Source organism: Eschrichtius robustus, chromosome 7, assembly GCF_028021215.1.
Source record: "Eschrichtius robustus isolate mEscRob2 chromosome 7, mEscRob2.pri, whole genome shotgun sequence".
NCBI lineage: Eukaryota > Metazoa > Chordata > Mammalia > Artiodactyla > Eschrichtiidae > Eschrichtius > Eschrichtius robustus.
Window position 1 is genome coordinate 123,482,695 of NC_090830.1, and position 14,308 is coordinate 123,497,002.

Genomic DNA, 14,308 nt, shown 5'->3' on the forward strand with positions numbered 1-14,308 from the left:
CACTGACTTTCAGGTCATCATAGAGGCCTCTTCATGCAATCAGTCTATGCTTCAAGAATCACTAGTAAGCCCAATGCTCAAAAATGTAGCCCTTTATGTATGCACTAGGGAAGCTTGCCATGTGTATACTTCCTTTCCTAGAGTAAACAATCCTCATTAATTTGACTGTGTTAACAACTGGAATTTTTTTATGTGGGGCAGGGTTCAAGCAGAGAACACTGATTTCCTGTGTAGTGACCTGGACATTTTCGGGACAAGCATGCTGAGCCCAGTTCAACAAAACACATAGGGCGTTGTAGCCCACTGATTCAATTTGGCGGTTGGAAGAATCAGGTTGCCCTGTGACCCATGCCCGTGGCTGGAACCTTCTGCTGGGGAGTGGGGTTGGGAAGCCCACTCTGCATTCCCAGTGCCCCCTTCCCTAGAGCACAGCACTGCTCTGCTTGCAGCCAGGAAGCTACTGGTATTTTCTGGCAAGGCATTTTTGCACGGTGTAGTTTAAATTAGCTCATACACTTGATATGGAAACAAGCTATTCCCTCCCCGCCCCGCCCCAAGATGGATGCAAAACTGAATTCAAAAGTTACAAGAAAAGTAGAGTTTCATTAGTGGCGGCAAATTTAGGGCTCAGTTCTTTAACTATCATCGCCATTTTTCTTACACTGACATTTAATCTGCAAGTACATGGATTATAACTCATTAGCCAATGAAAAAAAAAACCTCTCCTCCAGCCGAACCCTCGGATACGTTTGGCCATCCTTGTTATTGGTCGTGGCAGGGGAACACTGAAACTACACCATGGTCCTCACCCCTCACACTTTGCCAGAGCGAAGCAACGATTAGGACACACAGGCGTTGTTCCCAGGCTGCCCATGCAGGAGAGATCACAGAAGATGGGACAGCGGATGTACTGAATGAAGCAAGAGGCAACGGACAGATGAAGGGGCGAAACTGTGGGCTGCAGTCTGCCTTCAGTCCAAGGAGCTGGTCTCCTCACATCCACCTCATCAGAGCCATTTGCTAAACACGTTAGTAGGTCCAACACACACACACACACACACACACACACGTATTTGTGAGAACAGTCCTCAAACATTCAGCGTCTAGCAAAGGTCAGGCAGGTTTAGATTCCCTCGGGAAGTGCACAGAATACTATAAAGCAATTGCAGTATTCACTACAGCACCCGGTTGCTAGAGTGTGTCACAAGCTAGGTCTGCAGTACAAGGTCAGAAAGAATATTCTACTTGCTTTTTACCACTGGCGTCAGCTACTAACTCATTCTAATACTTGGTGCCAGCAGGAAGAATTTCTGAGCTTTTATTATTAGTGGCATACGCAGGTGAATTCAGATGTTTTCTTTTTTGGCTTCAAAACAGAGTTTAAATTCTTAAACAGAGCCCCAAAGCATGAGAATAAATGTGACAACCTCCTACATGCGACTCACGTCCTGTCTGAGTCTCAGCCAGAGGCTTTCAGGAACCATGGTGGGGTCTTAAATGCAAGTTTTGGGGTAATCTTCGGCTCCAATGTGACTCTTGTGTTACTGAGCTTGAGGACTCTGGTGAGATGTCCTGCTGTCTACACATAGTCTGACCCTAGGTCTGCGGTCTGTGGTCTGATGCTGACTTGAGCTACATCTGTCATGGAATATGCTGGCTTCCAACCAACACCCTTCCACAGGGGACCTGGCGGCAGGGATGCAGTTAGCCTCACTCTTGACCTCTGAGTCATGTGCACCTGTGCAAATGTCCCTGAGGAGCTGCAGCACAGTGGGACAAACATTCGAGCAGGAATGAAATTTAAAAGCACATGCAGACTCACCAAACTGCCCTGGGTGAGTGAAAACGCATAAACACACACGTGCAAACCAGGAAGTCAACAGAGCTAGGCAAGAAAGAAAGCTCAAAAGACCAAATTAAATCAGTTTGAGGCAATCTACCTTGGAGTTGCAGAGATTTCAAAGAGAAAAACATGCCTTTCCTTAGCCTACTACTGAAAAGACCTTAACCGAAATCAGCGAGGGCTTGATGTGATTTAGAGGATGCCGGATAGAGAGCAGAGTTTGCTGGGTGGGAGAACTTGCATTGAGAGGAGACAGAACTTTTGTTTTTGGTCAAGACTGCTATGGCCTTTGGACAAAACTCACCTAACAGCATACAACTGGGCCAATCTGGAGACAATCCCCCTTTCCTTTCTTTGTAAGAGTGGAGGGCTGCGGGGCTGAGACATCTCCTGTCCTTGGTGGGGAGGAACACACTTTCTGAAGTAGAAAAGGGTTTAAGGAGAATTTTCATTCACTCCTTTTTCCTCTCTTTCTCTTAATTCTTTTTTCTTTTTAATAATAGGCTAAGTAATTTGCCAATCAGGTCCTAGCAAACAGTAGGGAACAAGGAGCATGTTAAAAATGACTTTGGTGGCTATTGAAACAGAGCTGCCGGGGGCCCCGACTCTGCTTTCCCTCCTGCTGAAGCCCAGGCAGGGCTGCAGGAGGCCAGTGAGGAAAGGTGGGGCAAAGGCTGCTGCCACGTGGATCTATCCCTCGGGCTCTTCCTTCTCAGCCGCGGCACTACATAATAAATATACTCGTACTTTGGAATTATTACAACTGCTTTTGTCCATGCGGCATCCTAAGGGCACTTGCTGGCTCTTACCCATACAGTCACACTATTACTGAATAACAGTTGAAAGAAAACAAAAGAAGTAGCTCCTGCTGTGCACATAAGGTGATGGAAAAAGGTCACACGTGAACACTACTGTCGAGGGTGGGAACACAGACATTTCTACCCCACTGCTTCTGGGCGAATGTTGCCATGGGCTGGCCCAACATTTGGCTCATGGGTGTTTTAATCAGATTTTCCCTTTTGGTTGTTGCTGAGGGACAGTAGTTTGCAAATTCTCCAATCAAGTTTGGGCCTTAATACAACATCCTATGTGTCACCGCCATGGTCAGTCCTTTTTCTAATTGCTGTCTATGTGTGGTACTCAGAAGAGTTTTGCTTTTTTCTTCATGTCGTTGCGTCTCCAAAGAGGTAACTTGTCAAACTCCTGGATGGACATTCCAAAGATTTCCCGAAACACTTCTGGGGCTAAGTGGCGCTGTGATGGGAGAAGAGAACAGTGGTCAGTCCTGATGGCCACATGGATGACCTTGAGAGTTGCTCTCCAGTTTATAAGTAATTGTTTTGAAGAGCAAGGCAGAATGATGGAAGAGGAGTTTATCTCTGAGGCTGCTTAGCAGGCACTGGACCCAGTGGTTCCTTACCTGGCCAGGCCAGGTGAGGCACCCTTCCTACCAAAGAAAAGAGCTGGTGGAGTATTAATGATGATTGTAATAACACTGAATGGTGATGGGGCACGGTAAGGTGATTCATTATGCTGGAGGTGACTCCACTTCAGGTCCTTGGGACGCTGAGGAGATGCAGGGAAAATGGACCAGAGCAATAAGAAAGCCAGAAAGAGACTTCCAGAGTGGTCCTTTGGCAGCCCTGGGGCTTTTTCCTGGCTCAGCAGTGGGAGTTCAGGTGTATGCTTGGTCTACTGAGGAGACCAAGAACTTCAATCTCTTGTCCGCCTAGTAAAGTTCTCTTAGGATAGTGGAGCCTTTATTCTCTGTGCCAGCCTGACCTCACATACAGATGTACTGCTTTTTGTCAGAGAAAATTAATGATTCTTCATGAGATTAGCAGCCAGAGTTTTTCTTAATTAAAACCATTCAGATGGAAAAGCACGAAGATCAGTCTTCCACATCTAAGGAGGTCTTGGGTATGTGTACCCAGCTAACCCTTCGACAAGGAATGTGGAAACAGCCAAGAGAGGAACTTGCCTAGTACACACCTCTTTATTGAACGCTCCCTCCCCAAACTCAACAAACTCAACCCAGGCTCAGAGAAAGATAAGGATTTGGGGGAATCTGAAGAGTGATGGGAGACTCCATTCTACATCACCAGCCATAAATTAGGGCAACATCCAATTTCCAAAGAAAATGACTAACATCATACTGCATCTCCTGGGTTGTTCTTCTGAATTTTACCATACATTTTTATGCTCATCTCCTAAATACAAATTTGGGTTTTCCTCCAAGTTAGCTTAGTTTAACCTAGGTTGATCCTTTTTATTTTTTGCCTTAACTGGAACATTTCTTAGGGGAAGACTGCGGAAAATGCACAGGAATATGCAGTTGGGACAAGCTGTTTTGTGTGTTCGTTTGTTGTTTTTTTTACCTCTAGCCTGGTTCTGTCCACGTCTCTTAGGATTTTGCTGCGCCCTCTGTTGGTCACCATCAGCATTTCATATGGAAATATCTGAGAAGCAAAGAAAAACACCTCTTCTAGAATACTGCTGTCCATTTTTTTTTTTTTTTTTTGGCCATGTGGCATGTGGGATCTTAGGTCAACTAGGGATCGAACCCGTGCCCCCTGCAGTGGAAGTACGGAGCCCTAACCACTGGACCGCCAGGGAAAAATTCCCACCGCTGTCCATTTTATTAACAAGCAGAAGCTACTTAAAATCTAAGACTCCCAAGATAGAGCTTCTAAGACACTATGATTAGAGTATTAGAGTGATGGGTGTTCCTCACTCAAGTCTCCAGCAGACAGGGGCAGGTTCCTATACATTCCCAATACCCACAAGTGTCTCATGCGGCACTGTGCCTCTGGAGGGCGTTGCTGAGTAAAAGAATACAGCTTACTATGTACTGGGGATGAAGGTAAAAATTAGAAGAGAATTGAAATTATAGGTATATGTTTTACAAGGCAGTACACATTTGCAGGGTTAAACCATCTCGTTCCATGACCAGCTCATGAACCCAGGGGAGCCATACAGCCCCAGAAGCAGTGTTTTGGTAGATGACATATTGAAATAAGCCCCAGTTATAGTCACCAAGGAGCACAGCCCTTGGATACCTTTGGAGTCACAGGATGTTCTGGAGCTGGGGCAACCAATCATCCCAGTTTGCTTGGGACTGAGGAGGATCCCAGGATGCAAGACTTTTCGGTGCTATAACCAGGAAAGTCTTGGGCAAGCTAGGATGTGTTGGTCACCCTATCTGGAGGGGGCTGCAGCTGTTCCACATGGAGAAGGCTTTGCCATGCTCATGGCAGGGGCCAAGTAGATACCGAGGTCATAGGAGAGAAGTGCTGGTACTTCACTGGGAACACACAGCACCAGACCCAGTGAGGGCTTAAACCTGCTGACTCGGTGTGACAAAACCCACAGAGTGGAAAGATGCTTTATGACACGCCTTGCCTAATGCACTGGCCTGGAGCCAAGTGGGTCTCAACCCTGAAAATGGTGAAAAAGATAGAAAATCAAATCTTTTTAGGGTTATGTCCCAGTTTCATCCCATGTGAGAGGAAAGAGAAAAAGAGCCACACTTGCCTTTGGTTCCAACATGTTAGGCATGGAGACGCCCCGGTCCATCCTCATTCCAGGCATGTGGCCATCTGGGAGGGTCTGCAACAGAAATGCAGGTTTCAGGAGCAGCCCATGGCAGCATGGGGAGCTGAGGGAGAGCTCTGTGGGCTCCTAGACCTCCCTGTTTGGGTCTCAAATCTTCACTGCCATTTTAGAGATGTGTCATCTTAATTACCATGGATTTTTCAAAATGGGCTCCTTGTTAAATAAAAGCAGAGATAGTGGGAATGCTGATCTTTTATACTCCAGTTGATGAAAGGTTTTGGCTTAATAACTATTGACTAATCCCTGAATGTAGGCTGCACGTGTTAAAGTATATGGTACGTCAAAGAATTGCCAGGTCTATGCTTGTTTTTTTTTATTCTAATCTTAGCTTTCTTTGCATTTTTCCCCTTTTCTCATTCTCCATCATCATTTTACAGGGTTTAGGTTCTAGGAAAAAAGGAATGGTACCACAGCAGCTCTTTCCTATTGGCCAAGACAGGGGTTTCTTTTCATCTGTGACCACACAGAGGAGGGGAGGGCCTCAAGGAGTGAGTGGTTATAACTAAAAGAAAAAGCAACTGCATGTGTGTGGACCCTTGATGCTGGTCCACTTCCACCCCAGAGAGGACTCTCCAAAGGCAGAGCAAGAGGGTCCTCTGACGCCTGGTCTGGTTCGCGCAGGCCTGCAGGACCAGCTTGACCTGGGCGCCAGGCATGCCTGCTGCTCAGGGCTCCTCACATCTGTGGACTAATGATTAGATGGATCAACCAAAATCAGGGTCTTCTCAACAGAAACCCTTCCCTGGAGCCGCAGAAGAACGTGTCTGGATTGTGAAAAGGCTGTTTTGCTGGTGTGGCCAACTTGAGAAAGACAGTGTTCCGTACCTGGTAGTCTGGAAAGGAAAGAAAAAGAAAATCTCAGAAGGGCAAGACCATAGAAAAATATGGAAACATCAACAGCGAGTATATCCTACTGCAATTCTCCAAACATTCCCCAACAAGCCACGCTCCCCCGGCTCCGGGTCTCTGCGCACGCAGCCTGGCTGCTCCCGGAAGCTGGAAGACGCCTCTCTGGTTTTAGTTATCAGTTTAAACACCCTTCCCTGGGGAAGCTGACACCCTGAAGGTGTTTCTCCCTTCTCTCTGCATCTCCGACCATAGCATTTATCTCACAGAGTTTCTCTCTCTCTTTCTGTCTCTGTCACATGCATTTTTTATTAGTTATCTGTTTTATACATATTAGTGTATATATGTCAATCCCAATCTCCCAGTTCGTCCCAGCCCTGCCTGCCCCCCCTCCGCCCCCTGCTTTCCCCCCTTGGTGTCCATACATTTGTTCTCTGCATCTGTGTCTCTATTTCTGCCTTGCACACCAGTTCATCTGTAGACACATGCATTTTGAAGGTAGGCCCATGTCTTGCTTATCACGGTACTTCCAGGGATCTAATTAGTGCTCAGCACATAGTAGGAGCCATGAATTCCCTCCTACAAACTCGCTTCTTGTGGTCTCACATCAGGAGAGATCCTCTGGGATTTTAATAAATGCCCTGATGGCTCAGAGGACAGATGTGATCTGACCGTAGGATGTGACACAGCCTGAGCCCAGTCAACATGCCTGTGACAGCACAGCCCCTTCTCCCCCTTGGTCAGCCAACACCCGGCCGCAGGGGCCTCACCTCGCACTCCCCCGCTGACATCCCCATAGCTGTTGTACTGAGCAAAGTCTGTAGAAACAGGCTGAAATGAAGAAAAACACACCATTAGAAAATCTGCTCCACAGTACTCGTTTTGGAGTCAGGTGAAAAGGAAGATAGGATTTACAAAATCCTAAGAATTCCTCCCAAGCTGAATTCCTGGACCCCTATTATTTTTCCTACGTAGTTCTTCTATGAAATACCTGTGTTTTGTGGTATATCCTATGCTACTGCTCAGCAGGTCCTTGGCAAGCAAGTATCCCTTGCTGATAAATAAAAACACATTTTTCCACACCACAGCTACACAGTTACACTCGGTTCCATGCTTTGTGGGGAGGGAGGTTGTAATAAACTTTCCTGTATCTTTTTACAGCAGAGATAATGGCTCCAGTAATTACTTTTTGCTTGATTGTAGAAATATTTGCCACACAATTAATCTAGTCTTCCCATGAGCTTATACAGGCTATTCTTTTATCTAAAGTCAATTTCTCTTTCTCTCAATAGAAATACCTTATTTTGCCTGTAACTCAAAGTGATTTTTACCAGGAGAGCAGGGTGATTACAATTTTCATTATATCCAACACTGAGATCATATTGTCAGGTGTATTCAGACAATACATCAGCACTTCAACCAGGACTCAAGAGGGAAGAGACTCAGAAACGAGTAATTGAGAAATCTCACCCGGTGAAGCCCGTTTTTCCCATAGCCTGGGAGAGATGAGGTTTTCGATGATAGAGCATGTGAAGCTGAATAAGAGAAAGATAAAAAAGTAACTGTTAGGAACCGGAAGTCCAATTCTTTCATGAAGTTGGCTGTGTATCTTCTACCCTACAGAATAGAAGATTTAGAAGAAAACAATCCAAATATTGGGCTCAAATGTTCACAAAATGCCACCATATTTGGGTGATGCAGGGAATGGGTGGGCAGTGAAATTTTCGAGGAGGGGTGGGGAAGGAAGAAGTGCTTGGCATCTCTGAATCCTCAACACAATCCTAATAATGATGGTAGTATTTCCATTTTACAGGAGAAGAAATAGGGGCTAATAGAAAGTTAAGTATCTTGCCCACGGTTGCTCAGCTTGTAAAGATCTAAGCAATGATCTAAACCCAGGGCTACTGGGATACCTAGGCCCAAGCCCCAGTTGGCATGGCAGCGATAACTGATCTGGAGGCCTACACTTAAGTTACCAAGATCTACTGGCCAACCACAGTTGGACGCCTGGGAGGCTTGGGATAGGGTATCCCATTGATCAACAGCGTGGACACCTCATAAACTGCTGGGCTTTGGAGGGAGTAGACCTGGGCTTGAATTTTGGCTCTGCAACTTAACACCTCTGCATCTTCGGGCATAGTATTCCATCTTGTTAAGTCTTCATTTCTTGACCCATGTAGATACAGTGTTATTTATTCTTATACAACAGGATTGCAGAATTGGAAGGAACTCTAAAGATTACTAAACTACCTAATCCAAGATCAATGCCAGTGACACATCTATGAGAAGGAGCAGTGCATTCCGGTTAAGGGTGTGGGCTCTGGGGTTATAATACTTGGACTCCTAAACCTTAGTTTTGGTAGTTATCAGCAATGTGACATTGGGTAAGTTAATTAAACTTCCCTTTACTTGTCTCCTGATCTACAAAATGGGGAAGATGATAATAATCATAATATCATCTACTTCATTGGTATGTTGTGAAGATTAAATGAAATAATGTTTAGGAGAAGTGTTTGCATAGGAAACACTAAACACATGTTTAAAGGAATCCTCAGGAGAGAAAATTATGCACTAGTTCACAACATGTGAGGAGATATCTTGTGGGTTAAAAGAGAACAGGCTTATGACAAGTATAAGCAGGGGAAAATATACCGAAAGACTATTTCAGCCCAGTATATAAGTAATCTCTTTCAAAATCATCAACAACAGCACTGTTAGCCCTCAGCTCATATACTGAATATACTAAAGTCATAATACTTTGAAAAAATTGTTCATGCTCTCTACAGTTAAAAAGCATTCTGTTCTTGGACTTCCCTGGCGGTCCAGTGGTTAAGACTCTGTGCTTCCACTGCAGGGGGCACGCGTTCAGTCCCTGGTTGGGGAACTAATGTCCCACAGTGCAACCAAATTAAAAAAAAAAAAAAATTATAAAAAGCATTCTGTTCTCTATGAGGATTTTCTTTTTGCCGCTTCCCTCTGAGATGTATGTTCTGGAAGGTAGACCCAGCACAAGGGAACTGACGCCTCTTGGTTCTTGAGACCCTCCAAGGGCTCCCCCTATTTCCAACAGGAAGGAAACACACATTTAAGGAAGAGTCGTGGCAGGCTCTTAAGCTAAGTTGACATGACATAGGATTCCTACACTTCCTTTCCTATGGAACACTCTGCAGATTCCACCAGAAACCACCCTGCCTCTCCTGGAACCGTCAAAATAGGCTCCTTGCAGGCAGGTGGCCAGCTCCTGGCTCAGGGAAGGCGGTGGGTCTGCTGCTCACCTGAGTTGATGGAAGAATCATAGCGCCCGGCGGCCAGGGAGGACCTCTCCCGGCTCTCCCTCTCCTTCTCCATCTCTTCTTTCAGTATCAACTGGCCCAGGCCCGAGTTGAGCTATTCACAGAGAAAAGAAAAATGAAAGCGAAGCCCGCAATTACTTTTAGGGAACTGCAGTTTCTTTTTAGGAGATCCTGCAAGAAGTTCCTGACTCTGGAGAGGGCTGAGGCATATTGTCCCAGAGCCTGGTGGCTCCCCAAAAGGTCAGCCAGGTTTTGGACCTTGAACCCACCATAGTCCCTTCAATGTCAAGGCTCTGTTGCCCTAAACCAGGCTCCACATCAGAAGAATGTTCTCCCTCCTTTGCCCTCCCCGCAAAGCGCCAGCAGGTAGACTCAGGAGGGCGATGTGTGAGTATGTACAGATTTTTGATGTGGGAAGGGAAGACTGGGGGTAGTAGCCTTTAAAGATAAATTACACTGATTTGTTTAAAAACAGGGAAAAAAATAATGCATGCTCATTGTACAGATTTTAGAAAATCCAGAAGTAAAGAATAGCCCATAATCCACCACTCAGAGATAACCACCATTTACATTCTGATCTATATCTATCCAGTATTTTTCTATGCACATAATATACAAAACTGGGAACACATAATAAATGTAACTTTGTATCCTCTGTATCCTCATATAACTAGTATCATGTGCATTCCCCATATGATTAAGTATCGTTGGAAAATGACCCTTATTGGTAGGAGTTTATCATTTCTCGGCTCCCTCAACCCCAGGCCTTCTGGGATGCTGTGGGCCTAAGATAGAGACAGAGGGTATAATGAGCATGTCTTAGTGACAGTCCATTTTATCCCCTCTCTCTTGGCCCAGATATACACACAAGGTCCTATGAGTCCTGAGGAAAGACTTGGAGAAAGGCTCTGTCCCAAGGGAATTCCTTCAGCAGAGCCTGCAGGAGGGAAGGAAGGTGTTGTACCACCTCGGAGTGCACTTTGGCTTTACCTGGCCTTTCAGCATACTTTCAACACATGCACCACACCCACACACCCCACACAGAGTCTCGCTCTCCTCGAAAAGGCCCAAACATTCCGTGTCTCTCTGACCTCCAGGTCACCTCTTCCAGAACCCACTAAGTATTCTGCCTTATTACAGTCACCAGATGCCCATCTTGTCTCTCCTACTGGACAGTAAGCCCCTGAGGGCTGGGACTACCTCCTGCTCATCTTGGTGGCTCGCCCACAGTAATTGTTCAATAACATGGATCAACAGAACTGAAGACTGCAGCAAAGTCGTTTCAGGACAAACCTTCATTAATTGTTCCTCTTGCAGCTGCCGGCGTCTCAGAAGCTCCTCGTCGTCTTCCTCTCTGCTGCTAGATCTGCGTCTCATGTCAGCTCCTAATTCCACAGCAAAGACAACCTCTCACATTAGCCCCACAGCAAGGGGATCTCAAGGGACTGGTCCACCTGTGCTCAACGCGTCAGGCAGGCAAAGTCAGCAGTGGTCTTCAACATTCGTGAACAACACATGGGAGAAAAGAGCCTGCCACCAATTCAGCTGGTTTCTTGAGACAACGGGCCCCGTTCGACAAGCCAGTCCAAAATGTGATTCAGTAAGGCATGCCTCCCAACAATCTGATCTGCTCAATTAGAACTTGGTTTGCCATTATGATTGGGTCTAAGTCATCCCACTGGCCACTGGTCAGAGCTTCCATAGTAGGTGGGAGGGGCATCTACGGTTATTATTTTGATGTCCCTGAGGTCATTGTTCAAATAGAGAGGAAGCCAAATTCATCTAGATACCATCAAATAGGTAAGACAGTCACTCTCTTGTGACGAATTTAAAAATCTTGTTTTCTTTTTCTGAATATTTAGGTTTGGCACCATACCATCACCCTGCCTTCTACCTCCAATAAATTCATTAAGAAGCATGCTTCAGTGGTTAAGACTCCACGCTCCCAATGCAGGGGGCCCAGGTTCGATCCCTGGTCAGGGAACTAGATCCCACATGCATGCCACAACTAAGAGTTTGCATGCCACAACTAAGGAGCCCATGTGTTGCAACTAAGGAGGCAGCAAGCCACAGCTAAGAAGCTCTCAAGCCACAACTAAGGAGCCCACCTGCTGTAACTAAGACCCAGTGCAACCAAATAAATAAATAATTTTTAAAAAAAAGAAAAAAGAAGCATGCTTTATTTTTCTTTGAAGGGATGGGTCTCTAATGTTTCCTTGCTCTCAATCTTTCGGAAAATAGTCACAAAAGAGTTTTATACTAATGGGCCAATAAAAAGGGTTAATGCAGCTAAAAAGTTACTTATTTCAGTATAATAGAGCAGATCATGTACAATTTTTAAGCTTCCTGGAAAAGGGGAGATGGAGGGGAAAGGAGGAATCTGTCTGAATGGCTGGAAAATTAAGATAATTATCGCTTTTCCTAAGTGGCTTGGACTAATTTAGCTGTGGGAGGAGATAGGAAAGCCTGTTAATCTAATCAAAATAAACTCTAACTAATACCTTCAGGGTTTGATCAGTTGGATTAATGGACCAGAAGCTTTCTTCATTTTGGAACCTCAAACCATTTAGTGATGACAGTTGGTAACAACAAAATATTAATTCTCCCCCAAAGTTTAGCTGTTTAATGTCCCTGCTATGCAACACGACTGAACTAGGAACCTCAGCGGCCCCAAGAACTGCCTGAAGGACGTGGACCAGCAGAAAAAAAAAGCTGACGACTGAGTCTTAGTTTCTAAAATCATGAATATCAACGTGAATTTTCTCTCTTTAATCTACACTAACAAAAATGAATAGACATAAGTTTTCAAGAACTAGATACATCTTAAGTCAACATAACGTATAGAATACTTGTGAATAAGGAACCCAGGAGGTATAATAGATTTTTCCTTCAACTACTTCTATAGATATCAATTTTTTAAAAATCCACTTCTATTGCTTGTAAAAGTTATTCCAAAAATAACTTGGCGAAAAATAGCAGGATGAAGAAAATTTGGGAATTTTGGAAAATTGAAGGCCTTTTAGGTTGTCAACAGAAATGTGATAAGATAGTCATATCTTTGGAAAGCTGACTCACTAAATTTTCAGTACTAGCTTCTGAGTTTGCTAATACCATTTTTTAGGGCCAAGTGATTTCACTAATGACAAAACAGTAAAGACACAGACACAGTTCTAAAGCATAAATGTGTGGTTCAAAGCAAAGAATGAAACAGCTCAAATGTGACATTTTAGCACAGAAGTCATGGAAATGACAGATGTGAAATCATGTAACTTTACATGAGTAATATTCCAGAACACTTGCTACTCTGTAACAGCCCTTCTTAGTAATGGAGAACATGATCAGGTGAGAAAAATGAAAGAGCTTCAGTGTTAAGATTGGTTGTTAAGAGAATCGTAATTACAACCCAGAAATCGTCTAAAACAAACTTAATTCAAAGAAGTCACACTTCTGTGGACACTCAGTAAATCCACCCACTATGCTCTAACTATATAGAACGAAGTTCTTGGCAGGAGGCTTTGATTCAACTATATTCAAAAGAGTTACTGACTTTACAGTAATAACTGAGAGTCCACACAAAACACCTGTTTTAGACCAGTTCTGCACCTCACTGGGTTTGGTTAGCACAAGGCTCCGGTGGTTGGGTTTTTGAAGCATTTTGCACACACGTTAATACTACCTTAGTTCTTTTCACTGTTCTAACTCTTGGTCATACTTTTCTTTAAAAATCTTTACACTAGGACACATTTCCTTGCATATTTTTAAGCACTGCATTTTGAGATCTCCTAGCAATTTGTCCATTTGGCTTAGCTGCTACAGTTGCATACCTATGGCGGCAAGTGAGGGGGGACCAGGCCAGTGGTCCGTCTCAATCTTTGGTATCTCGCTGGGGTCTGGAGCCTGGGCTGCTGGGAACTTGGAAAACTTGATGATGTCTTCTGAAGACTTGCTCTGGGCTGCCAAGGCAGCTGCATCTGGATGGGAATCAGGGGCAGCTTAGCTATCGGTCTGTAAGGCCATGGTAGTACAATCAATCCTCTTACATAGTTTTCTCGTGCTCTGGCAAAAAGTGTGAACTCCAGAGAGCTGTTTATCACCACTATCAATCACCCAGTCACTAACAGATCTTAGTGACAACTCGACTCATCTTCCTTACGTTCTGCCAGAAGCAAAGCTTCATTCTACACCTGTTCTACATCTGAAAAATCTTGTTCCCGAGCTGTGCTGTCCAATACTAGCTCGAGCTACATGTGGCTATTTACATTTAAATTAATACAATTAAATAAAACAAATGATTAATAAAATTAAAATTCAGTTCCTCAGTGGCACTAGCCACATTTTATGTGATCCATACCTACACGTGGTTAGCGGCTACTGTATTGGACAGCATAATTATAGAACATTTCCATCATCACGGAAAGTTCCAGTGGACAATTCTAGAGCAATTAGAAATTTTAATCTAGTTAATTTGAAATTAAAGAGGTAAGTGAAAAGCATGACATTGTCATTTGACTGTAGGTGTTAATCATAAAAGAGTTGGTTGGCTTTGAATTTTTGTGGCTTCTTAGCCACAAAAATATTGGTCCGGTTCATTTCAATCTTTGCATATTGTATATGTGTCCTTGATTACTAGGTGAAATGGCAGCAGGAAAATCCACTGTCAGCTTGCAGGAATTTAGCCTTGAGGCTTGGGTTTGCCATACCCACTCGTTGT

The 14,308-nt window shown here is 44.4% G+C and overlaps 1 protein-coding gene across 2 annotated transcripts in view; it reads right to left on the minus strand.

The window, feature by feature from the left end:
- Window positions 1–566: 566 nt before the first annotated feature.
- The window catches only part of ABLIM1 (actin binding LIM protein 1), a 183,862-nt gene continuing 170,120 nt past the window's right edge, over window positions 567–14,308 (minus strand). Inside the window, exons 16-24 of one of the 2 annotated variants that reach the window (XM_068548618.1) lie at window positions 13,422–13,568; window positions 10,891–10,982; window positions 9,580–9,691; window positions 7,775–7,839; window positions 7,075–7,135; window positions 6,284–6,291; window positions 5,378–5,452; window positions 4,222–4,302; window positions 567–3,097 (exon numbers count right to left, since the gene is read on the minus strand). In XM_068548618.1, the coding sequence (XP_068404719.1) occupies window positions 2,984–3,097; window positions 4,222–4,302; window positions 5,378–5,452; window positions 6,284–6,291; window positions 7,075–7,135; window positions 7,775–7,839; window positions 9,580–9,691; window positions 10,891–10,982; window positions 13,422–13,568 (755 nt within the window). In that variant the 3' untranslated portion in view covers window positions 567–2,983. The remainder of the gene's footprint in view (window positions 3,098–4,221; window positions 4,303–5,377; window positions 5,453–6,283; window positions 6,292–7,074; window positions 7,136–7,774; window positions 7,840–9,579; window positions 9,692–10,890; window positions 10,983–13,421; window positions 13,569–14,308) is intronic. The other variant, XM_068548619.1, reaches the window with a different exon arrangement.